Here is an 18,641-nt window from a genome sequence, read left to right as displayed (position 1 = left end):
TCTCTGTGTCTGTAGCTCTCAAATAAATAAATAAAATAAAATAAAATAAAATAAAAAATTAAAAAAAAATTGCCTGAAAAGGGTTATGAGAGAGGCCGACAGCCCAGTTCTTTACACAGATCCCAAATCCAGAAAGGTCCTTGGCCTGTTCACTGATTCACACACTAAAGATGTCTTGGCCCAGAGCCCTAGAGATGCCAGGTGGCCTGGGCCTAACGGTGGGAAGAGGGCAGAATGGCTTCAGGGAATGTCCTGGCAAAATCTATGGCTTATGTCACCTCTGACAAACTCAGCACATGGGAAAGAAAAGTACTTTATAAGGTACAGAAGGAAGCTTAACTGATGTGGCCTTTGGTGTGTGCGTGAAGTTTGATAAGCACACACGGGTAGTCCAAGAAAAGTCACCCTGTCGGGCGTGGTGGCGCATGTCTTTAATCCCAGTACTTTGGAGGCAGAAGTAGGTGGGTCACTGTAAGTTCAAGGTCACCCTGAGACTACATAGTGAATTCCAGGTCAGCCTGGACAAGAATGAAACCCTACCTCAAAAAACAATTAAAAAAAAAAACGGAAAGAAAGAAAAAAGTCACCATGTATCTGCAACCCAGCTTGGGCCACTTCCTACCAGATCCTACCACTGGGCAGCATGAGGACCCCACCAGCATGAGTGTCCCATGAAAGCCACAGAATGTGGGGCCATTCTAGGACTCAGATTGCCCAGGGAAGCCTTGGCATGGTTGTGGCCGGGAACAGCCCTGGCCTGGCTTACCTTGAGATACTGGATATCTTTGGAGCAGCTGAGCTCAGGCAGGCCAGCTGCACGCATCAGGGCGAAGAGGTGGAGGAAGAGCAGGCCGTGGCGCCGCAGGATAGTGTAGGCTCGTTCACAGTAGCCCCGGAACCTGCGGGAGGGGAGGCGGGGCAGGTGAAGCCCTTGGGTCCTCGCTGCCACTCCTAGCCCAAGGCCAGTGGCCCAGTCTGCCTGAGCAGCTGCCCTTGCCCTGGTGATGCGTAGACACAAGCCCCCAGTTTCTCAGGCTGACCTTCCCAGCCTGCATCCTACGCAAGCCACACACCTCTTCGCTGCTCCAAGAGAACACGCAGGCCTGGGGGCTGGAGTGTCGGGACACGTTCCTATTCATCAGCAGTCTAGGAGCCCAGCTGAGGGCTGAGTCCCCATCCCTGTCCACTGATCAGAAACCCTTGTCCCCTCACCCCTGCAAACCAAGGGGCAGTTAGTGGAGCGGTAGCACTCTTACCTTTCAAATTTCTCACTGTTACTGGTCTTTCCCTGCTGAATCACATGGACAAAGTCATAGGTGAGGATGAAGGGGACCCGCTCACGGTTAATTCCAAACTTGGTCTTGAAGTTCCCCAGAAAGTGGCCAAAATCAATGTGGAAGAGCTGAGGGGGAGGGTAGGGAAGGGCACAGAACGGAAAGGTATCAGAGGGGCTGGAGAGATGGCTGAGTGCTTAAGGCGCTTGCCTGTGAAACCTAAGGACCCAGGTTTGATTCCCCAGTACCCACATAAGCTAGATACCCATGGTGGCGCATGCGTCTGGAGTTTGTTTGCAGTGGCTAAGGCCCTGGCACACCCATTGTCTCCCTCTCCCTCTCTCTCTAATACACAAATGAAAAGAAAATATTTTTTAAAAAGAAAGTTATCAGAAGCCAGGTGCGGTGGTCCATGCCTTTAATCCCAGCAACTTGGGAGGCAGAGGCAGGAGGATCGCCATGAGTCTGAGGCTACCCTGAGACTACATAGTGAATTTCAGGTCAGCCTGAGCTAGAGTGAGACCCTACCTTGAAAAAAACAAGAAAAAAAAAAAAGAAAGATAATCAGAAAGGAGGGGATGGAAATATAGTGCATTCTCTCCCTCTCTCCCCCCTTCCCTTATATCTCTCTCAAATAAATAAAATATTTTTTAAAAGAAGAGTGTTTTAGTGGCTGGGGAGGCTATGGCTCAGTGGTTAAAGGTGCTTGCTTGCAAGTCTGTTGGCCCAAGTTCCATTTCGCAGACACCCATGTAAAGTCAGAGGCAAAGTGGTGCCACAGTCTTTAATCTCAATATGCCCATGGCAATGGGAGTCAAAACCAGCTGTGGGCCAGCTGGATTGGCCAAAACAAGAGGGATACTGCCTCAAGCAAGGCTGACCACATGTGTGCTGTGACACATGCACACCTCCCCCCCCCACAAACCTATACATACACACATAATAATATAAAGAATCTAGAATGTTTTTTCAAAAGTGTTCCAGTCCCAAAAATTCCCAGGGAAAGAAGATGCAGTGTTCAGAGGAGTGCCAGGGGTGGAGGTCAGGCCCATGGGGCAGCTGCCCACCTGCCCCTTACCTGCCCACTCTCACGAATCATGATGTTATCGCTGTGCCGGTCGCCGATGCCCAGCACGTAGGTGGCCACACAGTAGCCAGCGCAGGAGAGGGTGAACTCCTCAATGGCCCGATCCAGGGCCTCCCTGCGTGGAGAGGATTCAAAGTCATGGTGAAGCTCCTCTTACCAGAGGTGTAGTCTGTTTCTCCTTCGCTTGAATTTGGCCTTGCAGAGGACACTGTTTCAGAGCCTAGGCCTAGGACACTTTGCAGATCTTGAACTTGCTCCCCATTTCCCACAATCACCATGGAGAGCAGCTCAGGTGAATCTACTTCACGAGCAGTAGCCACGAGGACAGGCAAGGCTGGCAGACAGTGCCAAGTCCCCAGGCATCCAAATGTGACAGCCTTAAACCTTCCAGGCTCAGGGAGTTAAATGAGCCATTCTGAACAAAATCAGATGCCTTCGCTGAGCCCATTCAAGCTAGAGAATAGTGGTAATCTTGGTTTGGCTTTGCGTGTGTGTGTGTGTGTGTGTGTGTGTGTGTGTGTGTGTGTGTGTGTGTGTGATGTGTTCATGTGTGTGGGTCCATGTTTATGTGGTTGCACATGCACCTATGGAAGCCAGAAATTGACATTGGTTTTCTTCCTCGATCACCCTCCTTTTTCTTTCTTTCTTTTTGGTTTTTGGTTTTTGGAGGTAGGGTCTCACTCTAGCTCAGGCTGACCTGGTAGCTGACACATCGGAACACAGACCTAGGTGGTCTACAGCTGATCCAAACAGACCTGACAATGCCCAAAGGCCCTTCCCTTCACTCTGTTTCCAATAAGCCAACTCCTCCCACCCTGTCCCTCTCAGGAAACAGGGCCTGAGGCCTACCCGGGGTTCTTGGATTTGAGCCAGTTGAGCAGCGCGTCCTTGTTGAAGGCGGCCGTGGCAGCCATGTTGCTCTTGTTCAGCTGGATGTTGGCGATGGTGTCCGAGTGAAGCACCACCTCAATGAGGCCCGTGCGGTCGCCAGTCGGGAGGCAGCCATATGGCGTCATCCTAGCAGGTGGGAAGAAGGCCAGACAAATGCCATGATCAAGGGCTGTCCTCGGGGCTGCTGAACCCCAAGGAGCTCGAGGCACCCCAGAAGTCTCAGGGGACTCTGCTGCTCTGTTGCTGAGAGGGAGAAAGATGCCAAGCTTAGACAGGCTCCAGCCCCAGCATTCAAGATTCAGAGCTCACATTAACTTGGAAGAGAGCAAGCGGTGGGGATTAGAAAAGGACGCTACTAGCCAGCCGTGGTGGCGCACGCCTTTAATCCCGGCACTCACTCGGGAGGCAGGGGTAGGAGGGTCCACAAGTTCAAGGCCACGCTGAGACTACATAGTGAATTCCAAGTCAGCCTGGGCTAGAGTGAGACCCTACCTCGAAAAACCAATAATAATGATTATAAATAAAAAGAAAGAAAAAAGGGGGCTGAAGAGATGGCTTAGTGGTTAAGGCATTTGCCTATGAAGCCAAAGGACCCACATAAACCAGATGCACAAGGGGTACATGCATCTGGAGTTCATTTACAGTGGTTAGAGGCCCTGGTGTGCCCATTCTCTGTCTGTCTCTCTTCTCTCTCTCTGTTGCAAATTAATATATAATATATAATATATATATATGAAAGGAAGAGAAAAAGATGCTACCGCTGCATCCTAAGTTAGGAAACACAGGAGGGAGCCAGACAGATGCTTGGCATTCCCTGTCCTCCTCCGACTGCCTCTGCTCTGAGAACAGTCCCTTTTCCAGACCATGGCGTAATGATGATAGTTTGGACCAGGGACCCCTCCAAAGGCACAGGCTCCGAAGACTGACACAGACCCAGAAAGGTGACAAGAAGCCCCCGCACCTCAGGTCCAGGCCCTCTTGTTTCCACAGGACGTCCATAAGCTGGATCATCTGCAGAGTGAGCATGTCCTGACGGAGGTCTGCAACACGGGAGGAAGACCCTGGGTGTCTCATGAGTTCTGTGCTCTTCTTTGCCCAGGCCCCTAGATGCCAGGACTCTTATCTTTTCAGTTTACCCTCACCCCAGCAACCCTTCCAGGACAGTATAGGGATGGGATGGGTTAGCAGAGGCCACAGCAGATCCCCTCCCACTCTCCTGCCCCCCCCCCTCTGCCTGGCTCACCATCCCCATTCTTTTATGTTTGTTTGGTTTTCAAGATAGGGTTTCACTCTAGCTCAGGCTGACCTGGAATTCACTATTCAGTCTCAGGGTGGCCTCGAACTCACAGCAATCCTCCCACCTCTGCCTCTCGAGTGCTGGGATTAAAGGCATACACTGCCATGCCCAGCTTACCATCTCCATTCTTAAAGATGATGCCCACGCTGCCGGTGCTGCCCGCCTCCTCGCTGCTGTACATGATCCACAGCGGCTTCATCTTGGAGTCCATGAAGGTGCATTGCTCCACACTACCAGACAAGAGACGGGGTTGGCATAGGGTTTACTGCCCGCGTAAGGGATGGGAGGAGCCCTCTACAGAGGGCTGGGCCTAGGGCTTACCAGACTTCCTCCAGCAAGGTGCTGGGGTCAAGTGGGGACTGTAGGTGGGACAGGGCCTCCATGTAGGTCTCCTGGCGCATGCACAGGTGCATCAGCTCCTTGGTTTGGGGCTTGGTGGTCTTCTGAGAGCTCACCTTCACAAAGTCATTCAACGCCTTCAGCTTGCTAAGGGCTTCCCCCTGGCGGTGACAGTGAGAAGGAGGCGGTAGGCACCAGCCGCGGGTGGCCCAAGACTTTCTCAAGCTGGAAGTGGAGCAGCCTGGCCAAGCCTCACCTGCCTCATCAGCACCTTCATGTGGTGGGTGCTGCCCCTGCAGTAGGCCTCCATGATGAGGCCGAAGCGTAGGGCTATCGATGGCACGTGCATCTCGGAGCTGGAGAGAGGGTAACAGCACTGAGCCTTGCCAGGAAGCGTCATACAACGCCCCCCACCCCCCCGCCACCCGCCAATGCAGGTGGGACTCGGGGAAGCCAGGACATCTGGACCGGCTGGAAACACAGCAAGCCCCCAATCCTCCTGGGCTTCCCAAGGAGCCAGCTGGGCTGCATCCAGTTACCGGAGGTGCCAGAAGAGAAAGTGGCCGATCCTGCGGTTGGCCAGGGCCCGGTCCAGCAAGAATTTGGTCAGCTCACAGTCCAGGTAGGACTCGTACTTGAGTACCTGGACCAGCTGTAGCAGGTACTGGAAAAGCTCGTCGTCCCTGCAGGGAAGGAAAGCCCGTGATCTGCAACTGGTGGGTGTCAGGGCTGGAGGGAGAGTGAGTCCAGCCTGGACTTAGGCAAAGCTGTATTAAGTCCCACCCAGTGCTCACTTCTACAAAGTCGGGGGAAAGCTGCCCTTTCAAGGCAACAGGGCATCTGCGGAGCCTGGGCACCCAGCTAGGACTCACGTCAGCTTCCGCAGAGACCTGATGGCGAAGGAGCCCACGTAGCAGTCAGGGAAGCTGAAGTCCAGCAACTCCAAGGCGCTCAACACGGGCAGCTCGGGCCAGGAGCACAGCAGGTAAATCATCTGGGCGGATGGGATGGTCAAGAAGTGGGTAGATGGCAGCTTCCAGTCTGCTCCCTGCTCTGTCCCGTTAGGTGACTCCCTCGACTTACCTGGGCCACATCCTCGTGTTTATTCCACTTGGTGACCAGTAGCAGTCGGGCCAGGGCCTCTGGGAAGCGCTCCTGGACCTCGTGTCTCATCTTCCACACCAGGTCCTTCTCATGCTCGTACAGCTCCCCACACCCCCGCCGCTCCAGGATTTCCCTCAGCTGCAGCTGCTGAGGAGCACAGGCAGGGTGAGGACTCCCGCCCCCCCCCACCGAGCCCCACGCCCCACCCACAACCTGAGCTCACCTCTTCCTCCGTGACGCGCCCACGCTCCCCATGACGCCCCAGTTCCAGGATCTGCAACAAATGGCCCTCTCTCAGTACACCAGGCTTCTAAGGGTCAGCAGCTGAACGGCCCCAGGGCAGGACATCTGCATCTTGGCCCCAGTGTCCATCATTCTTGCTGGTGGGGACCATCCTGTGTGGTTTATGACAGCATCCCTGGCCCCTAAGTGCAGCATGTCAAGGAGCATCCCTTCTATTGGCTGTGACAACCAAAAGCACTGCCAGACATTCTGTAATGTGCCCTAATGGGCCAAATAGCTCCTAGAAGTCCCCGGATGGGTGTGGCAACCTAGCCCCCAACTACAGGCAAATCTCAAGGTGGCTGGAGCTCAAACTCTGAAGAGCTGACGAACAAGGTCAGGAAAGCGCCAGGAAGGGCCCCTCACTGACCTTCTCCAGGGCAGGGTAGTACACAGGCTGGGGGGCCACCTCAGGCAGGCAGATGACCAAGGCCGCAGCGCTCTCTGTGTTGGGGTTGCTGCGCACAGTACCCGTGGGGTTCAGCAGCTCTCCTTTCTCATCTGAATGCAGGGACAGACGGAGTTGTGTGGACAAGGCCACCAGCTTTGGGACCTCCAACCTCTCCAGCTTCTCCCTGAAGGCTGCACCCACCTGGGACAGAGGGCCACATGTAGAGGCAGCGTTCTCCGGTCTTGAGCTGGTCCTTGTAGTCGAAGAGCATGAGGTTGGCCCAGGCGATGGGGCAGTCCTGGGGAAGGACATAAATGGGTCAGGACCAGCCACGTAAGCCTCCTTGTGCTTATCCCAAAGAGGGATAAGCCTGCAGACCCACCAGAAGAAATATGGACTCCACTGGAGGGTTCTAACTAGGCCCTGGGAAAGTCTGTTTGGAGACAGGGAGGACCCAGTGCCTCCTCCTTCTTGTATTGTCCCAGTGACAAAATCAGCAAGGTCCTCTTTGCTCCTTGTGCCTGCATCCCTATACCCCCTCTCAGCTCTGAGCCAGCCCCAGAACTCCTGGAACTGGTCCAGCTCTCTCTGCCTGTGTCAGCAGGGTGAGAGGCAAGTCATGGCCTTAGGATTGGTGACTCAAGTAGTTGCTGATCCAAGCCCCATTTTCCCAAGGACACTGTCTTTCTGCCCAAGAAGTTCCCACCAGGATCCCACTGGGCCACAGGGTAGATATTCCAAGGTAGGCTGCTCACAAGCTCTCATCTGAGCAGAGTAAGGAGCCAGATTAGAACACTGGGGAGGCTGGGGTCCCTAAGCTCTCTTAGGACCTCTATCCTCATCCTGCCTGCCTGCCTGCATGGAGTTGCACTGGATGCCTGAGGACTAGGCCCCTCCCAGCAGGCCCTACCCACCGCCTTCTTGGACTTCTTCTTGGTGGACCGAGCTTTCTTGGCCTTCTCCACCACGGCGTAGAGTGCAAAACAGAGCCGGGCCATGCGTGGCAGGTCACAGACGCTGATGTCGAATTCCATCCGCTGCTTCCACACGGGCTCTGAGCACACACTCACCTCCGAGCTGGACACCGTCTTGCACAGCATCTCGTTACCGTGGAAGAGCCCAGCCTGCACCACCAGCTGGGGAGTGGTCATACCAGAAACAGAATAAGGACCTGGGCTCCTCTCCCTCTCCTCCTCTTCTCCCTTCCCTTCGTATCTAATTCCCTTCTCAAATGTCTTCTTTTTTAAATTGTTGTTTATTAAAGAGAGGTAGAAAGAGCGAATGTGTACACCAGGGCCTCCGGCCACTGCAAACAAACTCCAAATGCATGAACCACTTTGTGCATCTGGCTACATGGGTACTGGAGTCAACCCTGGGTCCTTAGGCTTCATAGGCAAGCATCTTAACCACTAAGCTATCTCTTGAGAGAGAGAAAAAGACAGAGTATGCTGGGGCCTTCAGCTGCTGCCAAATAACTCCAGACGCGTGTCTCCCCTTGTGTGCATGTTTGATGTTGTGCACTTGCATCAATGTGCATCTGGCTTACATGGGACCTGGAGATTTGAACATGAGTTCTTAGGCTTTGCAGGCAAGTGCATGAACTGCGAAGCCATCTCTCCAGCTCCAGTCTACTATTTTTTTTAATTAATTAATTATTTATTTATTTGAGAGCAACAGACACAGAGAGAAAGACAGATAGAGGGAGAGAGAGAGAATGGGCGCACCAGGGCTTCCAGCCACTGCAAAGGAACTTCAGACGCGTGCGCCCCCTTGTGCATCTGGCTAACGTGGGACCTGGGGAACTGAGCCTCGAACCAGGGTCCTTAGGCTTCACAGGCAAGCACTTAACCACTAAGCCATCTCTTCAGCTCCAGTCTACTATTTTTAATGTGTGTATGTGCACATGCTTGTGAGGTATTTGAGCACATGTATACAGGTGCATATGGAGGCCAGAGGACAACTTCAGGTGTTGGTACCTCAGGAATCCCATCCACTTTTTAAAATTTATTTGAAAGAGAGACAGAGAGAAAGAAGCAGATAAGAGAGAAAGAACAGATGCATCAGGGCCTGTACCCACTGCAAACGAACTCCAAACACATGTGCCATCTTGTGCATCTGGCTTATGTGGGTCCTGGGGAATCGAACCTGGGTCCTTTGGCTTTGTAGGCAAACACCTTAACCACTAAGCAATCTCTCCAACACTCCATCCACTTTTTTGGGGGAGGGATATGTTTTAAGGTAGAGTCTCACTCTGGTCCAGGCTGACCTGTAATTAACTATTTAGTCTTAGGGTGGCCTCGAACTCACGACAATCCTCCTACCTCTGCCTCCCGAGTGCTGGGATGAAAGGTGTGCACCACCATGCCTGGCTCCATCCATTTTTTATGAAGACAAGTTCGCTCACCAGCCTAGAGCCTGCCCAATTAGTTTATATTGGCTGGTCAGTGAGTCCTAGGGGGTCTTTTCATGTGTGTCTTCCCAGAACTGGGAATACAAGTATGTGCCACCACGCCTGGCATTTGTATGTGGGTACTAGGGATTGAACTCGGGTCCTCATGCACTTTACTATCTCCCCAAACAGCCAGCCAGGTCACAAGGGGTCAGGAGGAAGGAAAAGCAACACAAACTGTGTATGCTAGGCCCTGAAGGTGGGACTTGAGGGCAAGTTCCATTTTGGGCCTTAGTGTCCCCATCAGGGCACAGTAATTCCAGAGCCCTCTGGCTCTGACACCCTCAGGCTCCCTTCCCTGTCAGAGTTTTACACAGTCCCATTAGGAAGCCCTTCTCTCATCCAGCCTCCATCATGCTTGACACAGGCGCCCAGCCCTCCAAGCTTGTCAAGGGAGCGCAGCGAACAGTGCACTAGGCAAGAGAGCCAGTCCCTGTGCCCCGGACATCGCCTCCCACGAATGAGACAATAAAACCTCCACGTGGCCGGCGCTTGTGAGGACAGAAAAGATGGGGTGCAGGAAAGTCCTTTGCAGAGGTAACAGAGCCGTAAGTTCTCACACTGTCCTTGCAACCCAGAGGGGGTTCAGGCCTCAGGGGATACCCTCTACTGATACCTCCTTCATCCCTGAGCTGAACCTGGCCCCACAACCTCCACCAAAGTCAAATACACAGAAGTCACTTCTGCCTGGTTTCCACGAATCAGTCTCTTGGCTGGTTGATCCCCCCCCCACCTCCTCTCTTCCTGTTTTGAAGAGGCTTATAGCCACTCCAGGCAGGGTTGCTGGGTAATGTGGTCAGGTGGGTTTCGTGTGACATCTTCCCACTCTTCTTCCGCTGCCACCCCTCCAGGCCACAGCCACCTTGTTTGTGCAGAAAACAGCGGCTCCCTCACCTGGTCCGGGAGCCCCTACCTTCATCCGTTCGTCAGCGTTCACTCTGCTGCCCTCGACCAGCTCGATGAAGAAGGGCTGTTCCAAGGACCACAGGGACACGCAGGAAGGCTGAGGGGAGGGGGGCAGGGGTGGTGGTAAGGCTCAGATACCTGTCCCCAACACCAGAAAAATCTGCCTGCCCTGCAGACACCCAGAGGTGCCAGTGCCCCTGAGATTGCTGAGAATAGACGGTCCCACCGCTCAGGCAGGCCCCATCTGGGATGTTCGTCACCCGCCAAGGGTGGGTAGACCCGCGCCCCTCCTGGGATGCTGCCCAATAGGCTGCATAAGTGGACAGCAGGTAGGAGTGAGAGGCAGGGGGAGGGGAGCCCAGTATCATACCTTCTTGGCGGGAATAGGGGGTGGTTTGGTGCGCTGTTTCTGGACTTGAGGGGTGGGGTTGCTCTGCTCGTCCCGCATGGCGAGGATGGAGGAGGAGTGGACCATGGTCAGGTGGGGGGTAAGTCCGCTGTGCATGCAGCTGCAGATGTACTGGGATGGGGGTACAGCATGAGCTGTTGACAGGTGGCCCATCTACTCCCTGGATAACTGGCTTCCCAGGGACTCCCAAGCTGACATTGCCTATCAGAAGGGACCTTCTGCTGGTCTGCTCACACAACCTGCCAGAGACAGGATCCCTCCTTGTGCTCATGGGGGAACCTGCCCAGCAAGGAGATGCTCTCCTGGTGAGTGCAAAGGTCTGGTTCATCAGGCTCAAGAGAGGCCCAAAGTTTGACTCTCCCACTGTTCCTAGGCCACATGTGCGAGGGTGATGGAGGACAGAGCAGAGCAGGCCTCACCTGGAACTGGCAGAGAGGGTAGCCGCCGTAGAGATACTCATGCCTCCCGTTCACCTGCAGCGCATAGTCCTCAGGCCGATCCAGCAGGGGTTGCCGAAACACTGTAGCCTTCTTCCGGAGTGCACAGGCCATCAGTGCCAGGGGCAGGTCCTTGGTGGACACCTGGAAGGTGAAACTCTCCTGAAAGGAAGAGGGACATCAACTCCTGCTCTGCAGACCCCATGGGCTTCTGGAGACAGGGTCAGTGATTCCTGTGAGATGGACTGCTCACCCAAATATGACTCCACAAGGGCATTGTCTCAGTGTTCACCAAGGAAGCACTGGGAATGATGAATGGGTGAATGAATGAATTGCTAACACCACTAGATCAATCTGTCTTGTCAAATTTGCTTGGTGGGGGACTGGGGAGATGGTTCAGCAATCAAAGGTACTTGCTTGCAAAGCCTGCTGGCCTGGGCTCAATTCTCCAGTACCAATGTAAAGCCAGATGCACAAAATGGCACAGGCATCTGGAGTTTGTATGGTGCGAAGCCCTGGCCTGCCCATGTGCATGCTCTCTCTCTCTCTCTTTGTCTCATTGCAAATAAATAAAAATATTTTTAATTTTTTGCTTGGGGACTAGAGAGATGACTTAGTGGTTATGGTGCTTGCTTCTAAAGCCTAAGGACCCATGTTTGACTCTTCAGATCCCACGCAAGCCAGATGCATAAAGATGAGACAAGTGCAAGGTCACACATGCCCACTAGGTAGTGCAAGTATCTGGAGTTAGAGTTTAGTGGCTGAGGCCCTGGTGCGCCAATTCTCTCTCTGTGTCTCAAAAGAACATTTTTTTAGTCTATTATTTATTTGCAAGCAGAGACAGACAGACAGAAAGAATGGGTGTGCTAGGGTCTCTAGCCACTGCAAACAAATTCCAGATGCGTACACCCCTCAACTCAGGTTGTTAGGCTTTGAAGGCAAGCACCTTAACCACTGAGCCATCTCTCCAGCCCCCTAGATTTTTAATTAAAATAAAATTTGTGGCACATGCCTTTAATCCCAGCTCTTGGGAGGCAGAAATAGAGGATTGCTGTGAATTCAAAGCCAGCCTGAGACTACATAGTGAATTCCAGGTCAGCCGGGAATCCTACCTTGAAGGAGATCCTACCTTGAAAAACCAAAAAACAAATTTAAAAACTTTTTTTTTTTGCTTGGTTGAACATTCAGCTAAGCCTCTCACATGCTTGGGAACCTGGCAAATGCCATCTTGATCATGGTATCTCACCTGCCAAATAAGTATGCACAATGCCATTTCATGACATTGGGGGGAGAGGGAACTGGGGGTGAAGGTTGCGGATGAATGTAGAGTTGAACAGGGGACCCTCATGGGCAAGGCAGGCTGGAAACAACGCCAAGGGCAACGTCCCCAGGAAACAGGAACCACAGGCTCACCTCACTGCCCTCAAACTTCACATTGACAAGCAGGGTCCGGTTGGGGATGCGCAAGGTGCCAGCACCCCAGCCCCTGGCTGAGGGTTCCAGCTGCAGAGGGAAGCTGTATTGCAGCCAGTCCTCCCAGCCCAGCTGCTGGCGGCGGGCAGCAGCCTCTTCGCAGAACTGGCGCATCTTGGTGCGGAAGTCGTTGACTTCAGGGTCCCGCAGGGAGTCGAATTCATGGAGGCCTGACAGGGATGAGCGAAGGGGTCAGCATGGTGGGGAGGAGGCAGGGAGAGCCAGCCTGGGTGTCTGTGACCCCCAAGAAAGGAGACCTTTCCCAATGAGGAGGCTGATCTGTGAGTTGATGAGCTTCTTCACACGGTCACCCTCGCGGGCCACCAGGCGCAGGACGGGCAGGAAGGGCTGGACGTCACACAGGCGTCGCTGCTCGTCCTCCAGCTCCTGCTGCTCGGCGGTCTGGTTGACACAGGTGAACACATAGGCCTCGGGGTCACTGAGCATGTGGAAGAACGGCTCATACTGCGCACGATGCCACAGCACCTGTCAGAGAGATGGTCACGGTCAGGCTCCAGCCCCAGGCCCACCCTCCAGGACCCACACACAGGACAAGGCCAAACATCCAGGGAGGCCTGTCCCCTCAGATGCCTGGGACCAGCCAGGGGTCCACAGGTTTCCCTCTATGCAGGGTTCCAGGGTGAGGCAGGATTTGGGGTTGGGCAGTGGATCCCACCATCTCCCCCGCAGAGCACATAGACAACCTTCTGCTACCCACAGAGGGAGCCAGGTGTGACCTTTAGGAACCCTTCATTATGAGGCTGGTTAATTCCCCGATGTTTATCTTTTTATTTACTTACTTATTTATTTTGTTTTTTCAAGGTAGGGTCTCATTCTGGTCCTGGCTAACCTGGAATTCACTATGTAGTCTCAGGATGACCTCGAACTCTTGGCAATCCTCCTACCTCTGCCTACCGAGGGCTGGGATTAAAGGCGTGTGCCACTACACCGGCCTCTTTTTATTTATTAAGATTTATGTTTATTTATTTATTAGAGAGAAAGTGTGTGTGTGTGTGTGTGTGTGTGTGTGTGTGTGTGTACACCAGGGCCTTCAGTCACTATAAATAAACTCCAGAAGTATAAGCCACTATGGTTTACATGGGTTCTGGGGAATCAAACCTGGGTCCTTAGGCTTTGCAGGCAAGTGCCTTGACCATTAAGCTAAGACATAAGGTATGCGCCACCATGCCCAGCCTATTCTCCTAAATTTTTATTTGTTTATTTGGAGGGGTGGGGGGTGTTTGAGACAGGTTCTCGTGTATTCCATGCTGGCCTCAAACTGCCTATGAGGCCAGGGATGGCCTTGAACTCCTTACCCTCCTGCCTCCACCTCTCAAGTGTTAGGATTACTGGCATGTATCTCTCTGCCTGATTTAGGGGTAGTGGGGATCAACCACAGGGCTTTATGCATGCTAAACCAGCACTTTACCAACTAAGCCCTTATTTTAACCTTTTTTTTCCGAGGTAGGGTCTCACTCTGGCATAGAGTGAGCTGAAATTCACTCTGTATTCTCATGGTGGCTTCGAAGTCATCATGATCCTCCTACCTCTGCCTCCTAAGTGCTGGGATTAAAGGCATGTGCCACCATGCCTGGCTTGTTTTACTTTTTCAAAATATTTTTGTTTAAGCTGGGCATGGTGGCACACACCTTTAGAGGCAGGAGGATCACCGTGAGTTTGAGGCCACCCTGAGACTCCACAGTGAATTCCAGGTCAGCCTGGGCTAGAGTGAGTGAGACCCTACCTCGAAAAACCAAAAAAAAAAATTGTTTATTTATTTATGAGAGAGAGAAAGAGAAAGAGAAAGAGAAAGAGAAAGAGAAAGAGAAAGAGAAAGAGAAAGAGAAAGAGAATGGGCACGCCATTGCAAACAAACTCCAAACGCATGCAGAACCATGTGTATTTGGCTTATGTGGGGAATCAAACCTCGTCATGCTTCTCAGGCAAGAGCCTTAACTACTAAGCCATCTTTCCAGCCCAGCCCTTGTTTGGTTCTTCTGTATTTTAATGTATCCATATTATTTTTGTAGTGGAAAAAAATTTCCCAGGAAGTAGCAGAGCAAAAGAAAAACTCTCAAGGAGAATCCTTGCTTCTGTCATTTTTTTTCCTGCTCCTAATTATGGCTTTTAAAATTCTGAGGTAAGCCCCAATCTGGGTCTCTAGGTGGACATTTCCATTTCCAGAAACCAGACTGGAGAGATGGCTTAGCAGTTAAGGTGTTTGTCTATGAAGCCTAAGGACCCCAGTTTGATTCCACAGTACCCACATAAGCCAGATGCACAAGGTGACGCATGTGTCTGGAGTTTGTTTATAGTAGCCCTGGTGCACCCATTCTCTTTCTCCTTCTCCACCCACACCCCCCCTGCCAAGTAAAATAAATAAATAATAACACGGTGATCCTCCTACCTCTGCCTCCCAAGTGCTGGGATTAAAGGTGTGCACCACCACGCTCAGCCCCAAATTATTTAAAATGTGAAACCAAAGCTTGCCAGAGATGTAGCTACATAAATGGACTGAAGGACAAAAATCATATGATCATCTCAATCGATGCATAAAAGGCATTTGACAAAATCCAACACCCCTTCATGATAAAAGTCCTAAAGAAACTGGGAATAGACAGAACATATCTCAACATAATAAAGGCTATTTATGATAAACCTACAGCCAACATAATACTGCATGAAGAAAAACTTGTAGCTTTTCCACTAAAATCAGGAACAAGACAAGGGTGTCCATTGTCCCCACTTTTATTTAATATAGTACTGGAAGTCTTAGCTATAGCAGTAAGGCAAGAGACACACATAAAAGGGATACAAATTGGAACGGAAGAGATCAAATTATCGCTATTTGCAGATGATAGGATTCTATACATAAAGGACCCTAAGGACTCTACCAGAAAACTGTTACAGCAGATAAACACTTTTAGCAACACAGCAGGATACAAAATAAACACACAGAAATCAGTAGCCTTCCTATATACTAACAACAAACATGCTGAGGATGAAATCTGGGAATCTCTCCCATTCACAACTGCTTCAAAACCAAAATAAAGTACCTTGGGATAAACCTAACCGAGGAAGTGAAGGATCTCTACAATGAAAACTTTAAAACACTGAAGACAGAAATTGCAGAAGACACTAGGAAATGGAAAGACAGCCCATGTTCTTAGATTGGAAAAATCAATATTGTGAAAATGTCAATCTTACAAAAAACAATGTACACATTTAATGCAACCCTTATCAAAATTCTTTTTTTTTAATTAATTAATTTATTTATTTGAGAGCGACAGACACAGAGAGAAAGACAGATAGAGGGAGAGAGAATGGGCGCGCCAGGGCTTCCAGCCTCTGCAAACGAACTCCAGACGCGTGCGCCCCCTTGTGCATCTGGCTAACGTGGGACCTGGGGAACCGAGCCTCGAACTGGGGTCCTTAGGCTTCACAGGCAAGCGCTTAACCGCTAAGCCATCTCTCCAGCCCCCTTATCAAAATTCTAATGGCAGCTGGGTGTGGTGGCCCACACCTTTAATCCCAGCACTCTGGAGGCAGAGGTTGGAGGACTGCCATGAGTCCAAGGCCACATAGTGAATTCCAGATCAGCCTGGGCTACAGTGAGACCCTACCTTGAAAATACAAACAAATAAACAAAAAATCCAATGGCATTCTTCGCAGAAATAGAAAAAAAAACCCTCAAATATCCAAAACAATTTTGATAAACAAAAATAAGTCTAGTGGTATCACCATACTTGATTTTAACCTATATTTCAGAGCCATAATAACTAAAACAGCCTGGTACTGGAAGACAAACAGATATAGAGGGCTGGAGAAATGGCTTAGTGGTTAAGGTGCTTGCCGGCAAAGCCAAAGGACCTAGGTTTGATTCCCCAGGACCCACGTAAGCATAAGGTGGCGCATGCATTTGAAGTTTGTTTGCAATGGCTGGAGGCCCTGGTGTGCCCAATTTCTATCTGCTTCTCTCCCCCAACCCCACACTCAAATAAATAAATAAATAAATAAATAAATAAATAAATAAATAAATAAAATATATTTTAAAAAAACACAGGGTGAAAAGGCCTAAATGAGGTCAAGGGAAGAGATTGAGTAAAGGAAAGGTGGAGGGAGGGCTAATCAAAATCTAAGAGGATATAACTAAGTCATATGGAAACCTGCTGTTTTGGACAATGGAACACTCAGGAGCCATATATTATTACTAGAAAATTTTCAGTGCCAGGGATGGGATACCTTCCAGTGAGTTGTTGGCCAGGGAGACCCCTGATGCCCCCCAAACATTACAGGCCATTGCTGAAGCCCTTGATTTCCCACCAGGAATAGATGGTAAGACCCTATTGCTGAGGACTCCACATACTTGGGCTGTAAGGTCACTGAAAAACCCTGATGGAGCTTTGCTGAAAACCTCCTCCTTGTAGACCAGCTGACAGAAAGCTGGAAAAAGCCATGCTGCACGCAGTTCAATGGGAGAGAGAGAGAGAAATCACCAGTCCAACAGCGGACACTGCAAGCCTTATTTTGGCCAGCCAGCCTGAATGGTGCAATAGTGGCATGTCTGTTATGGGGAAAACCAACTGCCCTCTAATTTGACTGGAGACCCACTCCATGGGAGGGAATACATCCCTGATACTGAAAATCTACAACAAGGGTAGTCATGAGCCCTAGAAGTGTAACGTCTGCTGCTGTCTGGCTAAAAGTTTATACTATGCTCATCAAACTGTCCAGTAAGCACTTCTGTTAATGGTCATATCCATATATTAATGCTACTCTCACTTTTGGCTAGAGAACCTTCTCTTTCAGATGGCAGTGACCTTGGGATGATTTAGGAGGCACTATGGTGCTGAGAAGAAGAGACAGAGGAGCGCTCAGCACTGAAATTTCTCTATCACACCTTCCATGGCTCAGGGTCCATTGTGGAAGAGGTACCAGAAAGACTGTAAAAGCCAAAGGAAGGGTAGGACTCCTTACAATGTGCTCCTCCAGACACAAAATGGCCTGGATATCCATGACCTCACAGTCCCTGACACTACCTACACAAGACCATCAAAATAGGAGGAAAGATGATGACATGAAAATAAAAGAGACTGATTGAGAGGGGGAGGGGATATGATGGAGAGTGGAGTTTCAAAGGGGAAAGTGGGGGGAAAGAAGGAACTACCATGGGATATTGTTTATAATTATGGAAGTTGTCAATAAAAAATTATTTTAAAAAAACCAAAATTTTTAGTGCCAGGGATGTGATACCTTCCAGTGAGTTGCTGGCACACTCAGCACTCGGGAGGCAGAGGTAGGAGGATCACTGTGAGTTCAAGGCCACCCTGAGAATACACAGTAAATTCCAGGTCAGCCTGGGCTGGAGTGAGACCCTACCTCAAAAAAAAAAAAAAAAAAGAGAGAGAGAGAGAGATTGAGAGTGGGAGGGAATATGATGGAGATGGGAGAGTGGAGTAGTTATGAAGAGGAAAATGAGCAGGGAGGGAATTAGCATGGTTTATTTTATTTTCTATAATTATGGAAGTTGTCAATAATAAAAAGAAACATTTTTAATTAAAAAACGATGCTACTCCTGCTGTAAGGGAGCTTTGCCTTCCTTTCTTCTCTTAGATTTTATCCATAATCTAATAAAAATTTATCACCAGGCATGGTGGCACATGCCTTTAAAACCAGCAAAGGAGGCAGAGGTAGGAGGAATGCCATGAGTTCAAGACCAGCCTCAGACTACATAGTGCATTCCAGGTCAGCATGGGGTAGAGTGAGACCCTAGATTGAAAAACAAACAAACAAACAAAAAAATCTTAGGCTGGAGAGATGGTTTAATGGTAAAGACAATTGCCTATAAAGCCTAAGGACCCAGAGTTGATTCCCCAGTACCCACAGATGCACAAGGTGGCACATTTGTTGGGAGTTTGTTTGCAGTGGCTAGAGGCCCTGGCATGCCCATTCTCTCTCTATTTGCCTCTTTCTCCCTCGCTCTCTCAAATAAATATTAAGAAATAAGCCAGGTGTCGTGGTGCACACCTTTAGTCCCAGCACTCAGGAGGCAGAGGTAGGAGGATTGCGATGAGTTCGAGGCCACCCTGAGACTACATAGTGAATTCCAGGTCAGCCTGGACTAGAGTGAAAACCCTACCTTGAAAAAGCAAACAAACAAAAAATCTATCTATCTATCTATCTATCTATCTATCTATCTATCTATCTATCTATCTATCTATTTGGTAAACTTCTGTAGTAAGTTCTTGTCTTCTGACAGCCCCAATGCATGACCTATTAAATTACACACTTTGTAGGTTGGC

The 18,641-nt window shown here is 50.4% G+C and overlaps 1 protein-coding gene across 3 annotated transcripts in view; it reads right to left on the bottom strand.

Moving 5' to 3' along the window:
• Positions 1-18,641, bottom strand: part of Pik3cd (phosphatidylinositol-4,5-bisphosphate 3-kinase catalytic subunit delta) — a 63,070-nt gene that overhangs the window by 2,498 nt on the left and 41,931 nt on the right. For all 3 annotated transcript variants that reach the window (XM_045150838.1, XM_004657665.3, XM_045150837.1), the window contains exons 4-23: positions 12,597-12,825; positions 12,280-12,509; positions 10,849-11,028; positions 10,391-10,540; positions 10,028-10,117; positions 7,580-7,801; positions 6,867-6,963; positions 6,645-6,775; positions 6,216-6,266; positions 5,972-6,139; positions 5,761-5,882; positions 5,428-5,571; positions 5,145-5,244; positions 4,871-5,049; positions 4,667-4,779; positions 4,214-4,292; positions 3,211-3,378; positions 2,353-2,476; positions 1,257-1,402; positions 767-899 (exon numbers count right to left, since the gene is read on the bottom strand). In XM_045150838.1, coding sequence (XP_045006773.1) covers positions 767-899; positions 1,257-1,402; positions 2,353-2,476; positions 3,211-3,378; positions 4,214-4,292; positions 4,667-4,779; positions 4,871-5,049; positions 5,145-5,244; positions 5,428-5,571; positions 5,761-5,882; positions 5,972-6,139; positions 6,216-6,266; positions 6,645-6,775; positions 6,867-6,963; positions 7,580-7,801; positions 10,028-10,117; positions 10,391-10,540; positions 10,849-11,028; positions 12,280-12,509; positions 12,597-12,825 — 2,856 coding nt within the window. The remainder of the gene's footprint in view (positions 1-766; positions 900-1,256; positions 1,403-2,352; positions 2,477-3,210; positions 3,379-4,213; positions 4,293-4,666; positions 4,780-4,870; positions 5,050-5,144; positions 5,245-5,427; positions 5,572-5,760; positions 5,883-5,971; positions 6,140-6,215; positions 6,267-6,644; positions 6,776-6,866; positions 6,964-7,579; positions 7,802-10,027; positions 10,118-10,390; positions 10,541-10,848; positions 11,029-12,279; positions 12,510-12,596; positions 12,826-18,641) is intronic.

Source organism: Jaculus jaculus, chromosome 5 (genome assembly GCF_020740685.1).
Source record: "Jaculus jaculus isolate mJacJac1 chromosome 5, mJacJac1.mat.Y.cur, whole genome shotgun sequence".
NCBI classification, from domain to species: domain Eukaryota; kingdom Metazoa; phylum Chordata; class Mammalia; order Rodentia; family Dipodidae; genus Jaculus; species Jaculus jaculus.
The sequence above is the reverse complement of the archived record's forward strand: the minus strand, read 5'-3'. Positions and strand labels throughout refer to the sequence as shown.